General features: G+C 38.8%; 1 protein-coding gene across 3 annotated transcripts in view; it reads left to right on the forward strand.

Annotated features, from left to right (window-relative positions):
• Positions 1 to 24,705, forward strand: part of ddx3xa (DEAD-box helicase 3 X-linked a) — a 41,312-nt gene that overhangs the window by 14,671 nt on the left and 1,936 nt on the right. Inside the window, exons 4-17 of one of the 3 annotated variants that reach the window (XM_052014869.1) lie at positions 11,135 to 11,335; positions 15,909 to 16,032; positions 16,239 to 16,433; positions 17,606 to 17,705; positions 17,887 to 18,022; positions 18,807 to 18,898; positions 18,982 to 19,080; positions 19,158 to 19,318; positions 20,693 to 20,837; positions 22,020 to 22,164; positions 22,690 to 22,871; positions 23,042 to 23,159; positions 23,289 to 23,442; positions 24,456 to 24,565. In XM_052014869.1, the coding sequence (XP_051870829.1) occupies positions 11,135 to 11,335; positions 15,909 to 16,032; positions 16,239 to 16,433; positions 17,606 to 17,705; positions 17,887 to 18,022; positions 18,807 to 18,898; positions 18,982 to 19,080; positions 19,158 to 19,318; positions 20,693 to 20,837; positions 22,020 to 22,164; positions 22,690 to 22,871; positions 23,042 to 23,159; positions 23,289 to 23,442; positions 24,456 to 24,565 (1,962 nt within the window). Of the gene's footprint in view, positions 1 to 4,353; positions 4,408 to 11,134; positions 11,336 to 15,908; positions 16,033 to 16,238; positions 16,434 to 17,605; positions 17,706 to 17,886; positions 18,023 to 18,806; positions 18,899 to 18,981; positions 19,081 to 19,157; positions 19,319 to 20,692; positions 20,838 to 22,019; positions 22,165 to 22,689; positions 22,872 to 23,041; positions 23,160 to 23,288; positions 23,443 to 24,455; positions 24,566 to 24,705 lie in introns of all 3 variants that reach the window. The other 2 variants (XM_052014870.1, XM_052014871.1) reach the window with 2 other exon arrangements.

The raw sequence follows: 24,705 nt of genomic DNA on the forward strand, positions 1-24,705 counted from the left end.
TCCTGGGATCTTGAAGTGTTTACTGAGATGGATGTGTTGATTTTAATCTATCAACATTGGGTGAATTAATCTAATGATTTGGGGGAAAAAGTCAGGAATCTATAATCAAAGTAATAGCATGGCATTTAGAGAATTGCAAAACCAAGTAGTTATGATTTCATGAGAAATATTTAACCTAGTCTGGTAAAGGTTGGAAATCGGTAGTTCTGCATTGGATTTCCAGAAGTATTTGGTAAGGTGCAACAAGTTTGCTGCACAAGAGGGCAAAGGGCTGAGGGTGATTTTGGTACAGATGGAGGATTGTCTGAGTTGGGATAAGAGTCATTTTGGTTTGAAAAGCAGTAACTCCTGGAGTATTATGGGGATCAGTGCTGGTCTCAACTGTTCATTCTATTGATGACTTGGGTGAAGGGATCAAGTATATTGTAGCCAGATGTACTGATGGTAAAAGATAGGGTTAGCAAGTTGAGAATGCAACCAACAAGTGCTTGCAGGTTGAGCAAGAAGTTGGCAGATAGAGTATATTGTGGGGGAAAATGAACTAGAAGACTGAATGAAGCAAATTATTAGTAAGACTAAGATTGTGGCCCAAATGGCCATCCAGAAATATTGTAGCAACTGCAGTTGCAAATAGTTTTCCTAAGTAGACTGCTTGCAATTTCATACAAATATTGGGACTTGCATGTAGTTAGCATCTTAACATGGTACATGGCAATTTCACAATTGCTGTCGTTTTGGTTGATGTCCAAAGAATTCATGGTTCTAGTTCACTACACTTTGAAACTTGGCTTGCTATGGTTGTGCTTTACAAGCCTGTTTCAGATGCACTTCCAAAAGTGTATTGGCAGTAACATGGATTTTTCTTCATGTCACCCAGTGTAGTTAATGCCTGCATGCTATGAGTTCTAGAATTTTATCAACTAAAATTCACTTTCTTGAAATGTATGCATGACAAGACTTGGCAGCAAAAGTCATACAGTAGCATGATCTTTATTCCTGTGACATGATTTTTTTTGAAATAAGTGCACATGATTTACAGATGCTTCAGTACTAATCTTGGCAGTCCAGTCACAAGATAGGGTAATAGTTTCTGTGCAATTTACACTTTCATGTTTAATTGTAATATCTGATTTACTGTTTCAATTTGGTGCTTTAGGTGTTGAATTGAGCATTTGATTGGCGCAGAAATGGCTGTTGTTACTAGAGCTGCTCCTGTAAAGAACACTGATCATTTAGTATTGATTTAGTTCTAAAATTAGCTAGAAAAGCATGCAACAGCAGTGGTGGCTATTAAAATGCTTGATCATTACCTGTATGGTTTGGGATGTAAAGTGAAATTGGGGTCCACCATCAGGTTTCCTTAAAATGGACCTTGTATTTACTGTAGACATCCCACTGAAAATTGTTAATCAGTCTCAGCTGATTTAAATTGAACACCTATTTAGTAGGTGAATGCTTGGGCAACTATCAAGCAAATAGCAAGATGTGTTTAGAAATGTTGATGTTTGAAATTTTGACTAATAACTTGGATAAAGATGAGTATTTGTGGTTAAATTGCCTGAATAGATAAGATTTCATTAGATTTTTGGGCCCTATTCTTGTTAAATGAAGAATAAGTGACCAGTTCGCATTCATAAGTGCAACTCGTCTTAAATCTGCTGGAGCATCTTTTGGGTTTGCAATCAGATTGTTTTTCCTGCAGAAGAGTTTGAACTCGCTGCCCATGTGAGATCTAGACTACTGAGCCAATATGTCTATTGAATATTGTTGCTAGACTGCTGGCAAACCAGATTGAAGAAATGTTGGACTATGAACAGATCAAGGATGTAACGGCTTTGTTTCATGAAACTTGAAGCTGAATTGCTGCAAGGCCGTATTTTTAATATTGTGCTTTTAATGGAAAATGATCACTTGGTTATATTGCTTTGAATTGGAACTGTCATCATTTTTAAATGACCACAGCATGTTTTGCAACTGAATACAAAGCATGGTTTAAAAACCTAATGCTTAATGCTATCTTTACACAAAGCTCTGGATAACAGAACCTTTCAAATCTAAAAGTTCTATATTTAATGGGAGCTGCTAACTGAATCACTGCATGGTTTCAGGGTAAGTAAACTATCCATAGGGATCAATTGACAGTAGTTTGAATAACAAGTTCTGCATGCTTAAAATTTGCATTATAAATTATCTTGAGCAGCAGAGGGCCTCAATCTGTGGTAGATGTCTTCACCTATGTAAACTGTGAATGAAGTCGTGGATTATATAGTGGAAAAGTTGCATTTGTCTGCCAGAAAAAAGCCTGATCAGTTTGCCAACTTGTGTTGAATTCCAACCAATGAGAAGGACCTGTTCTGACCAGGATGGAAAGGTGCATGCCTTCCAAGATTTATGGCAAGATCTTGGTCTCTAGGCTTATTTCTGTTTGCCTGAAGTGGTTGTAAACAATTTTCCCATTCCAAGATTTTTTTTATTTAGCGGCAATTTAATGATAAGGCTAGGTATGGGTATGAACTGGTGGCAAGTTCAAATCTGGCTTGTGGGTGGTGATTGGGGATACAGGTTTGGAGGCTTGCATGTTTTGGGATGCTGTAGATTGTAATGGTTTGAGGCTGTGTGCGGGGAAGTGGGGTTAAGACACCTTATGGAACTAGGTGATGGCAAGTAGTATGCCTCTTTTCTAGATGGATATTAACTTGTAAAGGGCCAAATGCCATGAGATATTCAGGTTTCCTTTGGAATGATATCCAAAGCAATTATCACATCAACTCTGATTTATATATTTCACTGGGAAAACCTGTTTGTCCTTTTCATCCTAATGGTGACCTCAATTCCAATTTGAAGTTTTCCTTGGCTTTTTTTTGAAGTCTCATGGCAGATCCTGATTCTAACATGCTACTTGATCTTTTGCTCACCTTGCTGTGTACAGTTTGTGAAGGTGCAGTGGTGCTGACTTGGTAAAGAATCTAGTCCCAACATACATCAAATGGGTGACAAAAAGCTAGGCAGTTTGCACAACCATGTGCCCTGCCTCCCAACCAGTTGCCTCGAGCAAAGGTTCAGCTCCTCGGGCGTCTTTGCTGCTTGCATCCTATCTTGTGCAGAATGAATTTTATTAGATTTGGAGAAACAATGCGTCCTGAAACACATTTTGTCATTGTGTGGGTTGGGAAGAATAGAATTGTCTGGATTCAGTTAGTTCATTATTTTCTCTCCCTTCTTTCCTTCCCCAGTTTCTCCCAGCTGTCATGCAAGCATGCAGCTAAAATTGCTGGCCAGAGGCAGTGTTTCTCTACAAAGGGCTTCAGTATTCTATACATGCACACTAAGTATGTGCATGTATAGAATAATCAACTTGAGTTGCTGTCACTTCCCCCTATTGCTTGAACTATTGATTTCACAATCCTAGCCTGATACTTTTCACCAAGCTTGTAGTGATCACTTGGTTTTGGATCTTGAGTTTGATTCTCCCTCAGGTTATTGGCAGAATCTTAAACTTTTTGGATAAATCTGTACTGATGTTGCTTATGTGGCCCAGTGTCAAATTTTCATGAGGCATTTCAGCATTCAGGAACATTTTTGCTCCCTTGCGTTGATTATTTCAAATTGAAGCTCATTGTTACCAAAGGTGTTCCATAAAATCTGTGGATTTGGTTACAACATGTCAGTTTTGTGATGCCTTATCCTCGGGCTCTTTAGCTACACAGTTAGCTTGAGGAATAATACATGAGTATTGAAATTTGATGTGACAAGATTTTTATGGCCACCTAACCAACAGAATAAAATTTGACTTAACCAATATCAGTCCTGCTGCAGTGGTTCCTAATCCACTATTTGATTTGCTCTTAAAAATATTGACCGTTCAAGGTATTAAAGGTGCTGTTTTGCAAACCTGAACTGGTTTAATAAGTTCTGTATTGTCCTATACATCAAAAAACAATGGTATGTGAAATTATAGAAATTGGTTCATTTGACCAGTCGAACTGGGTGTGATCTTCCACTTCTCATATCTGCAAAGTGTCAGTGTCAGCAATTGACAAGTGTTTTCACAATATATTGAACTTCAATTGAGTGCACAATTTAAATTACTCAAATGTGCTCCGAGTTTATTTGCCTAGGAAGAACATCTCCATGAACACAACCTTCATGGACTAGGTTGAACCACTGGTATTAAGGGTGAGCCACGTTAAATTTACCACCATTAGATCAGACGTGCTCTGAAATTTGCTTTAACATGCCATTTTAAATAAAGTGCAACAGTTAGACTGCATCAATTGCATTACAATTTAATGTTTACACTCAGCCAACTGGTTTGCATCTGGTGAATTTTGACAGTTGCTGTTTCTTTTACAGCTTATAATCCACTTGGAACAAATCGCTCTATTAATTTCCCAATGTTGAGGATTTGTAAGTCTGTACTTTCTTGCACTTGTGTGGAAAAAGCATGATGGCTTCAAATATGTAGTCCTGTGCAGAACTCTTTGACAAATTTGTTACTGTTTAAGTAACAAATGTCATTTTGAAAACTTCTTTCCCACTGGATGCTAACAAGTACAATTTAGAATTGTTAATTTAGACTGCACTAAATTCTAAACAAAATGGCTATTAAGGTGTCTTTATTGTAACACTGCAAATCCTTTATTTGACATATAGCACTAACATTGCTTTTATAACTTGATTTTCCCACAGTTTAGTTTTAAAGCCAAATGCAGTTTGAAGCCTTTCCTGAATATTGAGCAAACTATGTTCCATACTGATGAAACCACATGAGCCAGCAGACTTGAGTACAAATAATTGGTTAGTAATGAGATGCTTGTAGGCACGCTGTTACTACCACCAACCACCACCATTTTTTTGTGTGTGGGTATATACCAAATAATGGCTTGTACTGTTGCTTAGCTTTCCCAAGAGATCCCTGGCAGGAAGCAGGTGGACATCAGAACTGCAAAGATACCTGGCTAGACCACTGTGGTACGACATTTAGTGTACTGGTGCATGAGAGCGGAACTGTGTACTAACAATGCATGTACAGCTGAATTCTGGAGATAAAATTTCAGTTTAATTATCTGGGCTTTGATTAATTACCAAGTTGGACCAACATCTTCAATAGGTGAGCATAATGTGGAAAAATGTTTGGAAGCAAAGTGTGATACAGCATGTGAAGAAACTTGGCTCCAAGAATGAGAACAAGGAACTACAGTTTCACCAATGGAATCCTGGTTTTAGGCATGTGGGGGGGGGGGGGGGGGGGGGCAATGGTGGAAAGAAAGTTGCATGTCAGTTGTGAAGTAGCTTTCAACCTGCGGTTGCCAGTGATTCTAATTCCAGCTTTGAATTTGATAGTGTTGAAGAAAACAAACTGATATTTGACTTGGATTTCTCAGATTAATGACTGCAACACTTAGTGTTTGCAACCTGCTTGAAGAAATTGGTCAGTTACTCCCAAATTTTGTCACGGTGACTGTGAATGTCAAGTTCAGACAAGACTTCCTAGTTGTGGTGAGGGGTACAAGTCATAAATTGTTTTGAGCTAATGTTATACAGAACCTTCACTTTATAGTTAGTTTAATGTGACGTTGTGCATAACTCATTCCTAAAGTTGGAGAACAAATTCCACTTTGAAGTTTGTGCTCCGCTCATAATGCCTTGGAATACTGACATCCTCAATTTACACTTTCTCCAAGAGGGAACACTTGATTAGTTTTAAGCAAGTAATTTTAGTTTTATGTTCCTATTGGTTTTCATGGGGGAGGAGAAACATTCCATAGGATAGAATTTCAATATTGGCATCTTTGAGTCTTGTACCTCTTCAGTAGTTCCATATTGTGAAATCTAGAAGTGTAGTGCAGCATGCAGCAGAGTTTTATAGTGTGGTCTGACAATTTTAAACAGATTTGAGTATCTTTTTATTCTGTCATAGAAATATGTACTTGGGCATGTCTACTTTCTGGCCTGTTACTTTGCACACTTCATCTTTGATCCTCTACTCCATTTTTAGGTTTAAGTATGGTTTTAATTTTTTTGCTAAATTGCATGTACACTTGTATTAAATTTTCAAATTAGTAATCCATTGATCAAATTTGTTGCAGACCTCTTGGATAATTACACCATACCTCAATTTGATCTCCTCTAACTTGGATTATATTTGTCTAATTCCACAATGTAAACACCTGGCTGCATTTCTTTTTGCCAGTCTGAAAAGTTAACTCTAACCATCCAGGCTGCCTCACCACTTTGCTAGTCATTTACAACATCTTGGGGGTCCATTGAATATCTAGATAATTGCATCTACTGGGTTAACATGTCAGTGACCACCAGGAGTCCAAGGCTCTGGTTAAGCAAAACAATTTGTGCTTTTGCTGCTTCCCCTTTGGGATTTATTTCTTGTTCCAGTGTCAAGCAGAGAACTTATGGGGAACCAGGTTTAATATTAGCTCTTGATTGAGCTGGATCTGGACGTTACAGATTCTAGTAGGTGTGAATTAAATGTTTTTGCTGTTTAATATTATGCACCTGGAAACTTAAGGGGAAGTTTAAACACTAAATTCTGCAGTCTGAGAATTTCCATTGGAAGGAACTAGGTCTCTGGTTCTATAGTTGTCAGCATAATGTTGGAAAAATCATAGTAAGATTGGGCTCTGCTTATTTGTATGGAATCCAGTCATATATCCAGAATTTGTGTGGCTGAATACCAGCACTTTGAGAATTGCTGGTTACAGCCAGCATGATTTGGCTTGATATGTTTTCCTTTGAAATGCATGAAAATATCCTATCTACACCAGTGGTTTTATCCAAGTTTGTTCACTTCAGTTTTAATTTCAGAAATCTCAGCTCCCCTGGTTTTAGACCAATTTCTGGAAATTGGTATTGATGTTGGGTTTTTTAAATTTGCCAGTTTTGCTTGTGCCAGTAGAATGCTTTTTACTAGTTTAAGGCAGGCAATGAAATTTTTTTCAGACTTTTCTTGTCATGCTTACCACTGTCCACTTGCATGGTCACTTGTCTGCTCCAGGATTAAATATGATCATGGATGACTTTCCTGAATAATATCCCTGCATTCCCTTTAATATCCATAGTCATCTTAGGTAGAATTCCACAGATTGCTTCCACTTGACTGCACTGAATCGCTGACCCCTCAGTTGAATACTGCAGATCAGAAAGTAAGACCACTGCATTGACCTTGTTGGCCCCAATGAATTTTGTTTCAAAGGATCATGCCTCTATTTAAAGTTGAATAAGGGCTCAGTTTAAAATTAATTTCCCTATTTCCCAATCTGTCAGTCCAAGGAATGAATGTGGTGAACTTCGATTTCACTCTGTCCCAAATATGCATCCTTGGGAGATGAAACTTGTTCATTTGCCTATATAATGGATGCAAATCTTGTTCTTGTACTGAAACACTTCTGCAGAGCTCTGAACCATTTTTCTTGCTATTGTGTTAACCTGTGGGGATCTGAGGTCTCGGTGTCAGCATTTCTATTTTGGAAAAAAAAGTCTTTCTACCAAAGTGGATGACCCCCTTCAACATTCCATGTACATGTCCTCTCCCATTCACTTAAACTGTGTATTTCCTTCTGCCTTTGAAGCCCTCTTATATTCTTTGAGCCCACACTACCACCTGTTTTGGATTACCAACAAACTTGGATATATGGCACATTCACTTCATTGAAATCCTCATTATTCACTTAATTGGGAATATTTTTCCTTTTCCAATCTTTCACCTTTCGTGCTTAAATTTGTATTGTTTGTGTATAATTTAATTTCAAATTTTGCTTTGTCTTCTGTCTCTTTTCCCTTAATGTTTAATTCCCATTGACTTTTCCTTGTAGCTGTATATTAGTCCAGATAATCTAAAATGGAGCAAGTGATGCTTTAATTTCTGAATTGCTAAACTTATTGTTATGACCAAGTTTGATTTGGATACATGGTTCCACCCCAACACCATTTTACACATTGGGCTACGGTACCTGGTCTAGGCCTGCCAATTTGCTTTATGCTTGGGTAATCAAGAAAATTGCCAAACTTGCATGGATGTTTTACTTCCCATTACTTTATACCCAGCAGGACCACCTTATTTCATTCTCTATCTTCTCAGTGCCAGCAAAATGCCCTTGAGGATTCTTCATTGCTTATGAAGACACTGATCCTAAAAATCATGTAATTCTCTCATCTCTGCATTATTTTTGTAATCTTTACTGGTATTTTGAGCTGTGTATTGGCTGTCCTCTCGCCTACATTTCTATTTCGGCAGAACAGCTTGTGCTGTATCAACTTGACCACAAACTACACCCCAGATTTCCTGACCGCTTGTATTCTCTGCTTCCTGATCCTTTGCTTTTGTGGAGTTGCTGTTCTGGTTGAAAATACTGAGATTGTTCCACTATTACAAGAAAGAATGCCTCCAGTTTCAAAAATTGTGGAACTGTCCTGCTCAATAACCTTGCATTACATTTGAAATTGCTTAACCTAGCATCTTTTCGGTCTGGATTAAATGAGATTTGCTTATCCAATAACCAAAAATGTTGCTCGTGCCCAGTTTTCTGCACCTAGTTGCAGTTGCCCAATTGGTTTTAAAGTGGTTTGAATCTGTTGGTACACATTTGAAATGGTGTCTGTTCAAGTGTACAGTTGTTTAACCACTTGTTCCATTGGTCTAGGTAAGTCGACTTTTTTTTGCTTTGAACTTGTACAAGGTAGAATTTTCCAGAACTATTGCTTTCCCTGTTTCAGTAGTCAAGAACTTGGATCTGCACAGTACGTGTTCATCTGGAGGCTGAGTTAACAGGGCTCATTTGTGTTCCCTGGATTCTGAGTTATAGCTACCCAGCATGAAAATAGGCCCAATGTCCATGCCAGCTAGGGTGTTTTCCTCAGCTGGTCCCACTTGCCTGCATTTGGCCCATATCCCTCTAAACCTTTCCTGTGCATTTTACCTATCCAAATGCCTTCAAACATTGTAATTGTACCTTTTTAGCAGCTCGTTCCATTTACCCATCACCCTTTGTTAGAACAACTTGCCTCTTGGGTCCCCTTTAAATCTTTTCCCTTGCCTTCAAATGTATGACCTCCAGTTTTAAACTTTCCTGTCCTAGGAATAAGACTGAGTCTTTTCTAAGCCTCAATTTTATAAACCCCTAAAGCTCACCCATTGGCCTCCTTCACTCAAGGGAAAACTGTCCCAGCTTATCAGTCCCTTCATAATTCAAAATTTTGCAAATCAATTCTGTTATTTTGTTCTGTGCTTGACTTGGATTTATTGTGCAAACCAAAAAGTTGCAATTGGTCTACTGGCAAATGTTTTGTTTCTGGTCCTTTCTCTCGAATTGTGAAAATGTCTTCTGAACTTTAAACATCTGTACAATTATAGGTCCAGGTTAAGTGCTCCTTGCTAGAGTCAGTTTTATTTGCAATGTAAACTCCCATTCATGTCATTATGCATCCTTTCCTAGAACTCTAACAATCCATTTTGTGTCCTATGATTTGAATGGAACAAAATTGGGCTTTTTCTAGAATTGGTTAAGTGACTAAAACTTGGGACTTTGACCGCTTGCTTTATTTGAGGCATTGATGTTTGAATGATTTAATTCTAAAGTAATTTGAAGGTCACTATATGTAATGTTAAAGTTGGGCAATGTAGTCTGGTTTTCTAATGTAAATGTCTCGATGGAGGTTGAACATCAAAGTGATGCAACTTTAGTTTGACTTTCCATTTTTATTTGATTGCATATTGCAGCAACTGAACTTTGACATTTCTAAGCTTTGCTTAACTTGGCGGCCCCCCCCCCCCCCCCCCCCCCCCCCCCCCCCCCCCCCAATTAATGCTTGGTGGGAGTGGGCAGCAAAGGCACATGGAAGTTCCCTGTCCTACCTGGCAAAAGATGCTTGCAGCCCCACAGCCAGCAAATCTGCCCTGATGGTTTCCCAAACACCTGTTCAGCTGTACAGGGTGTCCATAAGTCTGCTGTTCATAACCTGGGGAAGACCTGTACTTGAGTTTGGACAAGGATCAGGTGGTAGTAGTGCCTGAAATATGAGCACTGTTAAACTGGGTGAATCTTTGGGTGAAAAAAAGCAGTGCAGTTCATTTCAGATTTTTAAAGGACTGTTTATAGTGAGGTCTGTCAGAATTTGAGACTAGGCTTAGTGGAAATAGCTCTGCAAATTTGTACTTAAATGAAAGCATGTATATGTGGAAAAGGGAGTTTGAATAAGTTGGCAGAAAAGGGCAGAATGATCTAAACCACTGCAGAAGTCTGATTTACTGAGCTTGCTGCTTACAAACTGTTGGATGAGTGCAGATCACCTGCACACTGAAATGGGTGCTGAGTCTGCAGTGAAGTTTGAATATCAAGCTTATTTTGCCAGGTTTAGTTGGCAAGGGTAGTTTAGGCTGTCAAATCATTTCTGGTGAAGTTTGCATTATTTAGGAAGTCTTGTGCTGCATGTGGCTTTATTGATATGTCCCCAGTTTTGGGGACCAACTTGCTACTGCAGGTAAGTGATAGCAGAGCTGTTGCTTATTGGACCAAACAATCTGCTGGAAGAATGATTCGAATCACTGCACTTAATTCAAATAAGAATGGGCTGAATAGTCAAATGGGTGTGATTCTGATAACATATAGGCTTATTAAGAAAAGTTAAATTGTTACTGGTTCAGGGAAGCCAAGGCACTTGACAACTGCTGCCACCCTGAGCTCTTCAAATTTAGTTTGGAATGTTTGCCCTTTTACAGGTTGATTTTTGGCATTTAAGGCCAGTTAATATCCTGTTAATGGACACTTCCTGGTGTAGTATGGCAGACAAAATCCTAGATTTGGGGAAACAATTGGATTGGTCTTTTGGTGTATCTTCCCTAATGAAATTCCAAAGATGGGTATGATACTGTGATCAAGTGGATAGATTGGGTGTTTCTCTCAGAATATGTAATGGTTAATTTCCATTCCCACTGAACAGCTGTTGTCATGATGGATGTCTACTGCTCAATGGGGGAGGTAAATTAAACTTCAGCAAATGGGTGGTGGTGGCTATGATCGAACATGCAATTGTGGTTTGCAGGTACAATGCAATCTCAAATTGGTTGAACATTTTGGTATTGCTGAAAGTTAACTTTCTCTCCCCTCATGCAAACTGTAAGATTCACCAAGCTGGGATTCTGGACGTGGAGGAAGTGGCCCAATTAATGGGTACCATGATGGAAGAGACATTCGGGTAAATGGTTATGACCGTGACCGCAGTGGGTTCAACAGTAGAGGATCCAATCGAAATGACACAAGTGGCCGTGGAGGTTATCGAAATCGAACAATTAATCCTGGTGCCCAGCAAAGTGCTGGATCAGGTGTGCAATACTAGACTTACTGCAGTATTATGCTGATTGTTGGATCAGATCTCCTATAGAAAATTAGTGCAGATGGAGAAATAGGGATTTATTAGGTGGTAGATGCTAGGTTTTATGGTGAACTTTTCAACTTGAACAATACTATCAAATCTGTCTGGCACTTAACCAATTTCTGCCCATTAAGGGGTCATTCTAATCTAGTGGCACTAGTATGTATTTCAATACTGATGCAGCTTATTTTGCAAAATTGGAGTTGTCATTGGGGCTTGTAATGAAGCAAAATTTGCCAAGATGTTTAAAGGGTTTAATTGTGGTTTGTTCTAATTTTGTTTGATGGGTCAGCTTGCTCAAAGGAAAGTTTATGGTTCCACTAAAAAGGTAGGATAATTCTAGCGTTTAGGGGCAGGGTAACTAAAGGCAGATGCAAGGGGCCACAATTGAGGAAGATCTGATGGATATACAATGACATGAAGCTATGAAGGAAGTAAAATTCAAGGCAAGTAATTTACGGCCTTGTCAGAGTGGTAGCAAATCTGTTTTCCAAGCAGAGGTGATGAACAGGATTACTTGAGCTATAAGTAGAACCTTGTTCCCATTTCTAATTGCTCCTAGCACTTCCAATATCTCAAAATAGTTTTATTCATAATTGAACTAGATTCACTATTTGAGAATTAGACCTGAGCTTGGAATCCTTACACTGTAAAGTTAAGGTGGTTGGTCTACTCATGATTGGGTTCCACAAGTGCTGGGAAAATGACTCCTAATAGAGACATTCACCAGGAGCATATGAATTGCATGCCCCGATTTTTAAAAAAAAATGAATCCTTAAATCAAAGATCTTTATTCCTAAGAGCTCTGTACTGATCAAATGTTTGATCATTCTTTCAAGGCTGGTTTTCAGGAGTTGAATTAACTTGCATATACTAAGCTGTCATCAATGTCCGAAAGGGGTAGCAGGTCAAAAAAAAATGCATTGCAGGCAGTTGTACCTGCAAGCAACAGTAAAGCAATTGTTAGTTTTGGATTATTGGAATATTCAATTTGGAGAACTTGAGCTGCATTTTCTTTGTCAAAGGTGACTGGTCATTTGCTAAGTAATTAGTTGTAGGGGTGCACTTTGGCTTTTGACTAGAATTTGTATAGCATGTCAAAGATGGACCCTTCAGCACAACTGCTCTAAAGTCAAACCACAGCCTAATCTTGTCAAATTAGTGTATTTAACATCAGTCTGCATATCTCCAAGTTCATTAGAATTGTTTTGGAATCCAATTTTGAATTGGTAAGAACATGTTGCAGTGCTTCTGACATCAATCAAAATATGCACTTGAATAGTTGTATTGAACTTGGAAATGTCAAATACTTAATGTAAATCTTTTCCTTCCCAAAAGATGGCAATGATGGTAGTTATAAGCCCAAATTATTCTCTGGCAGAATTTGGGAGGAATAGCTAATATTTCTTTGAAGTTGGAAGTGATTTGGTACCTAGGTTTATAACCAAATTTTTTAGAAACTTAACTTGGTATGTGCCTTTTTATGAAAAGGCCTGTTGGTCAAAGCAAACTGAATCTTAGCATCTGCCCATCAAAGATACGAACTCAATGAAGTTTTATCAAGTTGCACTTGTAAGTGATGCACTTGATTGTGATTTTAATTCAACCAATTTATAATTGAGTATAGATACAAGTGGACTTTGACTAGGTACAGTAATTATAGCACTGGCATTCAAATACCTATAGTTCGAAAATATAGTAACCTGGGTAGAAAACAAATAGGCCCAGTTTGCTCAAATTGCCATTGTTCAAGATTTGATGTGGTCTATACCCTAAAGGCTGGTCCTCTGCATAATGCAGTGTGACCATAGCAATGCTCTAATGAATTGACTTGTGCAGAATGCACAGTAACTTTCATTTACAAAGCTGCATACTTGGAGAAGGTTGGGGCTTGTTGGAACAAAAGTTATGACGGTGGTCTAGCTGAGCTTGGATTCAGATTGGTGGTTTGTACTTGTGCATGAATAGGCTTGGCAGTGGCTGAGACATCAGAGGGGCTGGGAAAATGTAGACTTAATCACTAAGCATGAGTTTCTCCTTTTTAATGGTTTAGGAATGTTTAAGGCATCTTGAATGATAGATGGAAATAGTTCAGTCATCTTTGAATAGCTATTTGAAGTGTTTGCCATTATCAGTGAAATAATTCATGATGGGCCACTGTCCATTCGGTAACCAAATGCTTCCAAACTGGGAGTAGACTTGCACTTGATGCTGAAGTGTTGAAACTAACTGACATTTTGGTAGTGAAACATTTCAGATTTAATCTGTAATCTCCACGAGCTGCATCAATGTCCCACCACTAACTTTCTCCTCTACCCTGTTTTTTTTTACCTTCTGTAGGGACAACACCCTTCATCTCACCCTGGTCTGCTCATCTCTCCCTGATCAATGATACTTTTCCCTAGGAGGTACAAAACTTGTTCTTGCACCTCCTCACTCAGTATCATCTAGTGACCTAAATTACCCTTCCAGTTGAGGCAAAGATTCATGTGCACTTCCTCCACTGCATTTGGTGCTCTCATTGTGGACTCCATGCTGGCCAAAACACTCTTCTGGTCCTTCCCATTTTTTTTTGTCCCCCTCCTGGTTCAAACCATCCATAGATTTTACTTACTGGATCTCCCTCCCCCATCTGGTTTCATTTGCCTGCCTCTCCCCAATGGTTCTCCTTAACACCTTCCATACTTTATCAGATTCTAGCACTTGTACCCTTTTGTTCCTGTTTTATAACCCTCCTAGCTGTTTCTACTTTCATATCTTCTCCCTTGCCACCCCCCCCCCCCCCCACCCCCAGCTCAATCAGTCATCTCCTATTGTCCAGCTGCTTGCTTATCTCCCCAGTCACTCTCCTCCCCATCTGGGTCCATCTACCCATCCTCAGTCCACCAATCACCTGACCCCTGTCTATTTTCCCCATTTCTTTGTACTGTCTTCCCTCTCCAATGAACTGCTGGAGGAATTCAGTGGGTCAAGCAGCACCTGTGGAGGCAAAGGGATGGTCAGTATTTCAGGTTGTCTTGATACAGGGTCTTGGCTCAATGTCAACTATCCCATTGCTTCTGCAGATGCTGCTTGACCCACAATTCCTCCAGTTTGTTGGAGAGGGAAGATGGTCAGTATAAAGAAATGGGGGAATAGAGAGAAATGGGTCAGTAGGTGATTAGTGGACTAAATTTCTCCATTTATACTCCAGATGTAACATGGTTTAGAGCCAAAATGTACACATTGCTTCTCTTTGCGCCTGCCCCCAACAACATGCCTCTCAGCCTGCTGAGTTACTTCAGGTTGCATTCTAGGCAAGTTTGTGGAATACATTTCAAAATTAATTTTTAAACATGACCAAAGATTTGCAAATCAGGGACACGTTGTGGTTTGGGAAATGCAAGCTAGTTGAGATGAACCTTATTGTGAGGGCTCTTTTATGTAGTGCTGTAGTTTACCTCAAAGTAATTGATCAGCGTACAAGCCTTGAGTGATTTGTACTCATAGCTGCAGTTTAATTTGTAGCCTTTTTTTTAAAAAAAAGGATATTGCTTAGTTGGGTGATGGGGAGGGGAGCAAAGAATTCCAAGACGTGTGGTGCCAAACTAGAACAAGGTTCTAAATGTAAGGTTGACTGCAATGGATATGTTTTTAATCTTGCAGGCAACTTTGATTTTAAATTTTAGATTGAAGCTCAGTTCTCTACTACTAAAGTGGAAAGATTTGAAAGATTCTTAGCCCTAGCTGCAAATTCTACTCAAGTCTGAGGTTCAGAAGGTAGAATACTTGGTACCATTTCTTCTATTCATTGACTGACGTCTGAGGTGAAATTAAGAAATCAGATGGCATCATTGGATATTTGTGTAAAAAAAATATAAATCACGTTATTCTTTAGTAATTGCAAGTTTAGTGCATTAACCAGGAAATTCCTGCTTTAGAGAACCTTTGCATAATAGTTTTGCTTAAATCTTGGTAAGTGTTTGCATGTGACTCTTCAAAGGATTTTAAATTCTGCCCTTGATGCTTATTCCTCTACGGAAATTGGAAATGTCAAAGAATGAAATGTATACAAAGAACAATCATGTTTGTAATTTCAATGCTTTATTAGGTGCATAGAACACTAACCTTCTGTGCAATAGCTTGCTTGGAGTACTTGTGCAGTTCTGTCTTTAAATTCTGTTGGAACTTGTTAAAGTGAGTAAATGAATATTGAGGTAGTTTTGAAAGAATTGTCAGTAAGGGAGGTGAATGTTTTCAAACATTTAAATTATACTCATATAAAATTTGGACTGCACTAAAATTAATTTACTTTTTTCTTTGAGGGCATTTGGGGATATTGATTCAAATTTTTATAAGGCTTTGATTTTGGCTACTTCAGTGGCTAATCTGCAAATAGTTCCCTTATCCTTTGTAGACTGCCAAAAATAGATTTTTATCTGAAGCACCACTTAAATGCACCCATCACTTTGCAAACCCCACTTTTTGCATGCTTCAAATCTTAAATTTTCAGGGGAATAATTGTCTTGTTAAAACAATGACAGGTTTCGGCTATGATAAAAATGATGGAGGATGGAGTAACAAGGATGTCAGGGATCCATACAGCAGTTTTGGATCACGCGCTGACAGAGGAAAATCAAGTTTCTTCAATGATCGTGGAAGAGGAAGGTGAGCTGAATCTGATACTGGTTACCCTGTTAGTTAATTGCATTTCAACAAAAGCTTCATTTACTTAATCAGCTATGGATAAACAAGATGAATAGTGGGGTGCTGTAACAAGTCTGGTGGTGGGAGTATCTGTTTTGTACTAGTGCATAAGTACAATACTTTGTAAAGATTTGTTTATTGAATTTGTTCTGCATTATTTCCATTAGATATGATGACCGTGGCAGGGGAAATGCTAATGACAGTGCTTATGACCACTTTGGAAGCCGCAATGACCGTGGTGGATATGGCAGAATGGATCGTGGCTATGGCTCTCGTGAAGGTGGAAATAGCCGCTGGGTTGAAGACAAACGAGATGAAGATGACTGGTCAAAACAGCTACCACCAAATGAGCGCATGGAACAGTAGGTGTTGAATTAGTGGATGGCAAGTTTAAGCACTGGAGTTTCAAATGTATTTGCCGTTCTTGGAACTGTTATTTTACAAGTGTAAGCTGACAAAGCTTAAGTGGATGGTGTAATTGAGGCAATTATGAATGGAGGTGCTGATATTTATGGCATTCAAATTGAGTTTCTGGCCAATCTTAAATTCAATTCAGATGATTTGACATTAACTGCTGGCCTTCAATACTGATCAATGTACTTGGTGTATTAGAGCAGCTATCTCTACAGATTCCTTTCACCTATCCCTCCAGCACCTTGTTTCAAGTAGTTTCTTCAGTTCCTCACTGGGCTTCAGATACTCATTCCAGGCTTTCCCTGGATGAATAGTTCTTTCACTGTCCTGACACATGGACCATTGATACTGTAGTCCAAGGAAGGTGGTGTCCAAAGGTTTAGTTTATTTGAACTTGTGCATCCAACTTCAGTCAGTTGCTGCCACCTTCACTAGGAGGGTCAATGAGTTGACTATTGACACTGCTGTGGGCAAATGTTTTCACATTGTTTGTACTCTTTCCTAAACTGGGTTAGTGGGACTGATCTTTGCTTTGAACTTGCCATTAAAAGGATTGAATGAGTTTCATACCCTTGATAGCATTTAGTTGATTGGAATGCACATTTTAAATTTTTGCTGACCCTGGGGGTCTGGCATGTTTCCTGGATATCCAGGAAAGCTAGATTTGTTCTTCTATCATGGTGAGATGAGATTAATATTCAGATTATTACCCTTGTGTACACCGGACCCAGGCAAAAGCAGATTTGGCTTCAAAGGTTGAGAATTCAAAAGGTTTTACTGTGGGTACAGTTGAAAAGAACATGTTTGGGGAAGTAAGCAGGGCCATTCTTGGTGTTAAGTCTGTAGTTCCTTTCTAGGCTGTTTAATTTCCAGGTCTGAGTTCTGCAGGGGCCCATTAATTTAACAGAAATATAACCTGTAGCAGAATGTTATTAACTTTTATCCTGATTTGTAACTGTCAACAAAATGTTTTGCTTGGAGCTGCTCTAAGGAAAGATTCATTGAGATCCAATGTGGTCTTGGTTAGAAGTATCTTTACTCAAAAGGTTGCCTTGCATTCAATTCAGAGGAAACTGTGTTTTTAAATCTCTTTCTGAAGGCAGTTTGTTTTTTCTTTTAGGGAATTGTTTTCAGCAAGCAACACAGGAATTAATTTTGAGAAATATGATGACATTCCTGTTGAGGCAACTGGTGCAAACTCACCCCCTCATATTGAAACTGTAAGTAGTCATTACATTTGCATTACCCTCAAACTTGTTGCAATAGATTATGAAAAGTCCTGGGTGTGACTCATAATGTGAAGTATGATGTACACCATACTGAAGTTTCAACTTCCAAGAGTTGGCAACAAATAAGTGGGTGGAGAAGCTAACTTTGTACTTAAAGTTGTGCTCTCTTCAGTTTCAGGATGTGAACATGGGAGAAATAATAATGAGCAACATTGAACTAAGTCGCTATGATCGTCCAACTCCTGTGCAGAAACATGCCATTCCCATCATCATATCGAAGAGGGACTTGATGGCATGTGCCCAGACAGGTTTGTCAAATTTGAAAGTTGGTATAATATGCCTTAGCAGCTTCTTTGAAAGATGGAGGTGGGGTTAGTGGAGGGGAATATGTTTAACACTACTTCCCATCATTTTCATTGGATATTTTTTTTACCCCCCTCTGCACCACAATAAGATCATTCCTTAACCTCAACACAATTTATAAACCTAGCCTTTAGGCAGACATGTCCCCTTGCCTTCTGGTCTGTTTTTAATCTGCGCTGCCCTTCCAAGGTAGGTTTTAAAAAAAATTCCCTGAACCTTTGTCCCCAGTTCTTCATTGCAGAACTTCTATCTTTCAGTGTTGCTGGGATATGATGTCCATTAGCCCTTTACATCAACTTTGATCTCAGTTCCTGGCTCCTCAGCTAAACATTCAATTTGGATATGTTAATTCCTTTCAGGATGTGAGCAGGCATTGCACTGAGTGTCATTTTTGCAGATGAATTCAAATGCCCCATTGCTCAAGTGGATGGATGTTAATTTTTACCCAAGCAGATTTTTGGAGCTCAGGCTCGCACAAACTAGTTGCCTATGGTGCTGATGACAAATACTGAAAGCTCAAGTGCCGATCACTCTAGTTGTTCTACAAACTGGAGTTTCTCCATTATCCTTCTACACTTAATACCTTTGCTTAAACCAAATTCCATGCTTCCATTTTATTGTTTAAACTAATCTGCAGAGATTGCCAGTGTACAAAATACTGGAATGTTAAATCAGTGCAGATTGACTTGTATATTCGTGTGATTTTTTTTTTCCCCTACACCCTTGTAGGCTCTGGAAAAACTGCAGCATTTTTGCTTCCCATTCTTAGTCAAATTTATGCAGAAGGACCTGGTGAAGCTTTGAAGTCTGCCAAAGCACAGGTAAAGAACTTCATTTTTGCTCCTTCATCTAAATTACCTTTTTTGTTTGTCTTGCTATGTTACTACATCCATCTATTCCACAGGATTCGTCAAAATATGGTCGTCGTAAGCAATATCCAATTGCTTTGGTTTTGGCACCCACCAGAGAACTTGCAGTGCAGATATATGATGAATCCAGAAAGGTAAGGTTTCAAAATTTGCTTTGGCTCTATTGCACGAGAAGCTGATTTACATTTTAACTTGATATTTTTATTTGCAGTTTGCCTATCGTTCTAGAGTTCGCCCTTCTGTAGTATATGGAGGTGCTGACATTGGGCAACAGATCAGAGATTTGGAGCGTGGATGTCATCTTCTTGTAGCCACTCCTGGTCGTTTGGTTGATATGATCGAGAGGGGGAAAGTTGGACTGGACTATTGCAAGTATGTGAGATTCCTTTAAAAGAACGCAGTTGGAAATAGAACTGAATTTGATGTACCTTGAATTCTTCACTGTACAGCCACAGTGAGAATATGCAAACTCAACATAAACAGCACAAGAGGCTGGGATTGAACCTGGGTTGGTGAAGTTGTGAAGCAGTAGGCCTACTTGCTGCAGCATTGATATACTATTTGCATTGGTTCTATGCTTGACAAGTGCACCAAATATCATTTCATTTCTATGCTGCACAGCCCTTTTGAGGGGGGGGGGTGTGGTGGTAGAGGTTTTAACTGTATTAGCAGTTTTATTAACCTACTAACAAAATGTCTATTTTAAAGCTTTCCTTTTCCCATCACACCTTGACTGATGTTCCAGTAATCTATTGCACATGTTGACTTAAACCTTTGAACTTGTATAATATCTGAAATGAGCCTTGGATTAACTGTACTAGATTCATTACTTCTGGGATCTTAACCACTGGCCCACTTTCCTCTACTTGGTGTAGTTTCAGCATGTTGGATTCTGGTATTTGAGCAGAGGGATTGACTAGAACAGTAGAAACTTGATCGTCTAGTTTGGAATGCATACTAAGAAAAGAAGTTGCCTTGACCTAACTGGTTAAGAGCAGTAAAGGGCTGGAAGTAGATGATGGTTGTTGGTCAGCCAAGTAAGACCATAACCAGGCAACTTGAATACAGGACAGATTTTCAATTTGAAAAGATAAAGTTAATCGAGGAGAACCAGCAAGGGTTGAAGAAACTAAGGAAAATCGTGATAGTGCCATAAATATTTTTAGATGCTTGTGAAGGTACCATGCAGGCTTAAAATGAGAGTGAGTGGAATGGGATTAATGAGATGTGCATAAAAATGGATAATACTTCAGAATGGGAGGTGCTTCAGTGGTGATTTGGTTTTGGGTTCATTACTTCATCTAGAGAAATGAAAAATCAGAGTCATCTTGATAGTCATTGAGTCCTAAGTATTCTCATTTGGTCCTGAATTTGATAATTCTATTTAAAAGGTAATTGCCATTTCTGATCAAACCAAATATAAAATAGTGCAGCCAAGCCGTTTGTATTTACCGGATACAGTATGAAGCTAGTTAATCAGTGGTGAGTTGTCTAGAGTCCTAGTTGACAGGCAGCACAACCCTAGGTCTTAGTTTATGCTTTTAGTTAAGTAATGTTCTTTAATGTTATTTGGAGATGCCTGTTGGCAATACATATTGTCCTAATCATGAGATGCAACTTGGTTCCTGAGGGAAAATGTGATTTGGGTGATGGAGTCAGCAATTTTACACTCATCTGTACCCAGGATAATGGAGTGAAATTTTTTGTATACCCTTGTGTGCAAGTTGAATATTATTTATTATTTAGGTACTTGGTGCTGGATGAGGCTGATAGGATGCTTGATATGGGATTTGAACCACAAATTCGTCGCATTGTTGAGCAAGATGCAATGCCACCAAAAGATGTCCGGCAAACTCTGATGTTCAGTGCAACATTTCCCAAGGAGATACAGGTTTGACAAATACTTCAACTAATACTAATCATTTGGGTAAATAAAATTGCATACAGCTTCCCCCCAATGGGAAAGGGTGGTGAGCTCATCAGCAGTGTGTCCATGTCATACTTGAAGCTGAGATGTTCTGTTGGTTTGGGGAAGGCAGTCAGGATCCCAGCAAGATACAATTTTGCTATTCAAATCCAATGCAGTGATAAAATGGAAACCTCTTGCAGCAGGTTTGAGAGCCAGGGATTGGCTTCAGTCTGACTGAATTCTGGTAGAGGTGTCCTAACAAGATGATATCAAGCATCTCTGAAGAGCTGTGGAGAAAATGCAATTATCTGGTTTTTTCATTTGAAATCTGGTTACTTTTTACACTGGTTTCAGCAGATTAATGGTTGTGGTTAGTAAGCTTTATTTCCCTTTTTGCTTGAATTTTCCTAAGAAATTCCTCCTGTTTTTGAATATTGCTTTGGGTATTGAGCTTTAAATGCTGGCATGGACTAGTTTGAATAGTCTATTCCTGATTGCCATAATTCTGTGTAATACAACTTTAGCAAATTTGTAGCCTACTTTGATTGTATCAAAGGTAAATTACAACAGTGGTATTGAAATGTCACCCAGTTTTTCAACTAACTTAAATCCCAAGATTGTATGCCAAGGGTGTTAACTTCATTTCAATGGCAATTCTTGCCTTAAAACCAAAAGCTATTTGCTCTTCTCACATGCTGGCACCTATTAGACTTGCTAATTTGGGTTTATTTGGTTTAATGATCTCCCTAGCCAGGATGTGTAACTTAATGTTGCATCGTGTCGGCTGATGGAAGCCACCCAAACAGAAGCTAACTGTGGTTAGTTGGAGATGACAGGATAGGTACAACTTGCTGACCTGCAGAGTCATGGGAGTAAAATGCATCTGCAAGAGCAAATACTTCACAAAAAATACTGGGCTTATTCCCCAGACTCCAATGTAGTTCTTGCACCACTTTCTTCATGAGTATACTTGGTGGTTAACTGCAAGTTTTGTATTAATCTTCAAATTTCAGTTAAAATAGGGTAATCATGTACTCAGTAAAATGGTAGTTAGTGCTAGTGCATTGTATCCATTGTGAATGTGTTAATATGGGGAATGTTTTATTCTGCTTTAAACAATGAATGAATGAGTGCTTGATCTTGCCCTTTTAAATTCATCCTCAGATACTTGCTCGTGACTTTCTAGATGAGTATATATTTCTGGCAGTTGGTCGTGTGGGCTCCACTTCTGAAAACATTACCCAAAAAGTAGTGTGGGTGGAGGAACAAGACAAACGTTCATTCCTGCTGGACCTCTTGAATGCTACAGGTAAATGTCGTGATGGTGAGGTTAAACTTTTGATAAATCACTGACTCTTTAATTTGCATTTGAGCCTGGGTAAAACTTTCCACACCAACTAATTAATACTTGCTCTCTTCCACAAAGAATAGATGGAAGTATTCTGCAAGAAACTTAAAACTGCCCTCTGTTGTCCAACATGTTGATACTGTGCAATTAAAATAGTGGCCCCTTGTGACCATCCACCAAAGGAGGTCTACATCAATTGGGTTGATATTTTGGAATTCTTGCCCTTGAAGCCAGCAATGGATTTTCCCCTTGCAAAACCTGTAGAATGACTTCTGTTGCAGCAGTTGTCAGTTTGACCTGGTTATATTCACTGTCATAAACATTTTACTCCTTCACTGTAAAACACTGATTTTTGTCCTTATTCATAAAGCAGTTTAAGTATTAATGCAACACCTTGCTCCCTTTTGAATTATTTTAGGATTTTTGTCTAGGGCTGGAATGACTTCCATTGTGTCCAACAATTTGCTTTTTTCCCCCTTTTTATAGGAAAAGACTCTCTAACACTGGTCTTTGTGGAGACTAAGAAGGGTGCTGATTCATTGGAGGATTTCCTTTACCGTGAGGGTTATGCTTGTACCAGCATCCATGGTGACCGTTCCCAGAGAGATAGAGAAGAAGCTTTGCATCAGTTCCGCTCTGGAAAATGTCCCATCCTGGTTGCCACTGCGGTAGTTGCTAAAACTAAAATTTTTCATTAAATGAAGTGTTATTAACATGCCCTTGTATGAATGCTAATGGACTTTGCATTTCCTCATAATAATTACTGCAGGGTTGTTTGGTCAGTACTGGGCTGACTAAATTAATTACTGTTATAATTTCTATTGATTTGAATTTGCAGGTTGCAGCCCGTGGACTGGACATTTCTAATGTCAAGCATGTTATCAATTTTGATCTGCCTAGTGACATTGAGGAGTATGTACATCGCATTGGGCGAACAGGTCGTGTTGGCAACCTTGGTATGTTATCTGGAGAAATTGTTGGGGAGAAAAACAGCCACTTGTATGCTGCTTTATTTCTTGGCAATGAAGCAATGTACTAGATGTTCTGGAAACATTCATTGAAATGCATTTTGGGTACTTTTGTAGGTCTTGCCACCTCATTCTTTAATGAGAAAAACAGCAATATTACTAAAGACCTTCTAGATTTACTTGTGGAAGCCAAGCAAGAAGTACCATCCTGGCTAGAGAATCTGGCATATGAGCAGCAGCACAAGAGTACTGGTCGTGGACGATCCAAGAGGTAAAATGGCATAATTGAATTTGAATATACTTTGTCCCTAACCTCCAAGATTTAAATGTATAATATCAACTGTGGTTGCATCAGGAGAGCCCCTCAAAGTGATCAGAGGATGAACTGAGTCTTAGTGAACTTGAGTATATGAAAAATTTGACAAAGTACAAGCTGTTCAGAATTTCACTAATTGGTTAGTGTGTGGAACTTAATACAACAGGTATCAAGTGAAGGTACAAGTAGAGGAAGCTGGACAACTAAATAAAATGGTGGGCGGGGGGGGGGGGAGAGAAGAGGAGTTGATAGTTTGAGATAGATGGAACAGGAGTTGGAACAACTTCACCTATTAGCTTGTACTTGCTATAAAATTCTATTTCAATCCCACTTTATTAAGATACTTAGCAATGAATCTTCCAGCAAGTAGGTTAGATCAATTCCAAGATCGGCTAAGGCAAGGTCCATAGTACTCAATTTGGTTTGCTTGATACCTTTTTTGAAGTCTTGTTATTTGCCTTGCTGAATTTAAAGCTAGCTCCAGTCTGTTCCTGGTCATCGCAGATCACCTTTTAACCCTTCATAGCACTTGACCATATTGTTACTAGACTTTTTAATGCATATAGCCATTTGCCTTAATTTTACCTTTAAATTTGAGCTAAAGATTTTGTAATTGCAAGCATTGAATTGATAAGTGGCATTTCATATTAAGGATAAATATCCACTTTTCTGCATTAATGTTGCCAGCTAAGGCATTTCTCTTTTAACTGAACTTGATTTCTATTTGAGAATGGTGCTGCATACAATTACACAACTTTCAAACATGTAATTTTCACTGCATATGAAAAATAATTATATAGGTGCTGCTTATTGTGACTATATCAAAGCCCTAACTAACCACTACACCTGGATATTCATTTTTGATTATCTGCAAACTTTTAATATTTGATCACCTGACACAACATTCTCAATCATTTATTAAGACAGTAATGTCAATGATGTAAAGCATGTTAATTTTTGCATTTTAGCCGATTTTCAGCTGGATTTGGTGCCAGAGACTACAGACAAACCAACAGTAGCTTCAATACTCGTGGAAACCGTAATACTGGCCACGGAGGGCCCAGAGGATATGGAGGAGGCAAGTTATCTGCTGTGCATGGTGGTTTTCCTGAAATGCATTTTTCATGTGCATAAAGTTTTAACTATTTTGTTATCCATGTTATCAGTGTTGCTTTGTGTAAATGCCAAAGCTAGATATTAGTACAAAAAATTTAAAAT

The sequence above is a fragment of the Pristis pectinata genome, chromosome 4 (assembly GCF_009764475.1).
Source record: "Pristis pectinata isolate sPriPec2 chromosome 4, sPriPec2.1.pri, whole genome shotgun sequence".
Taxonomy (NCBI): Eukaryota; Metazoa; Chordata; class Chondrichthyes; order Rhinopristiformes; family Pristidae; genus Pristis; species Pristis pectinata.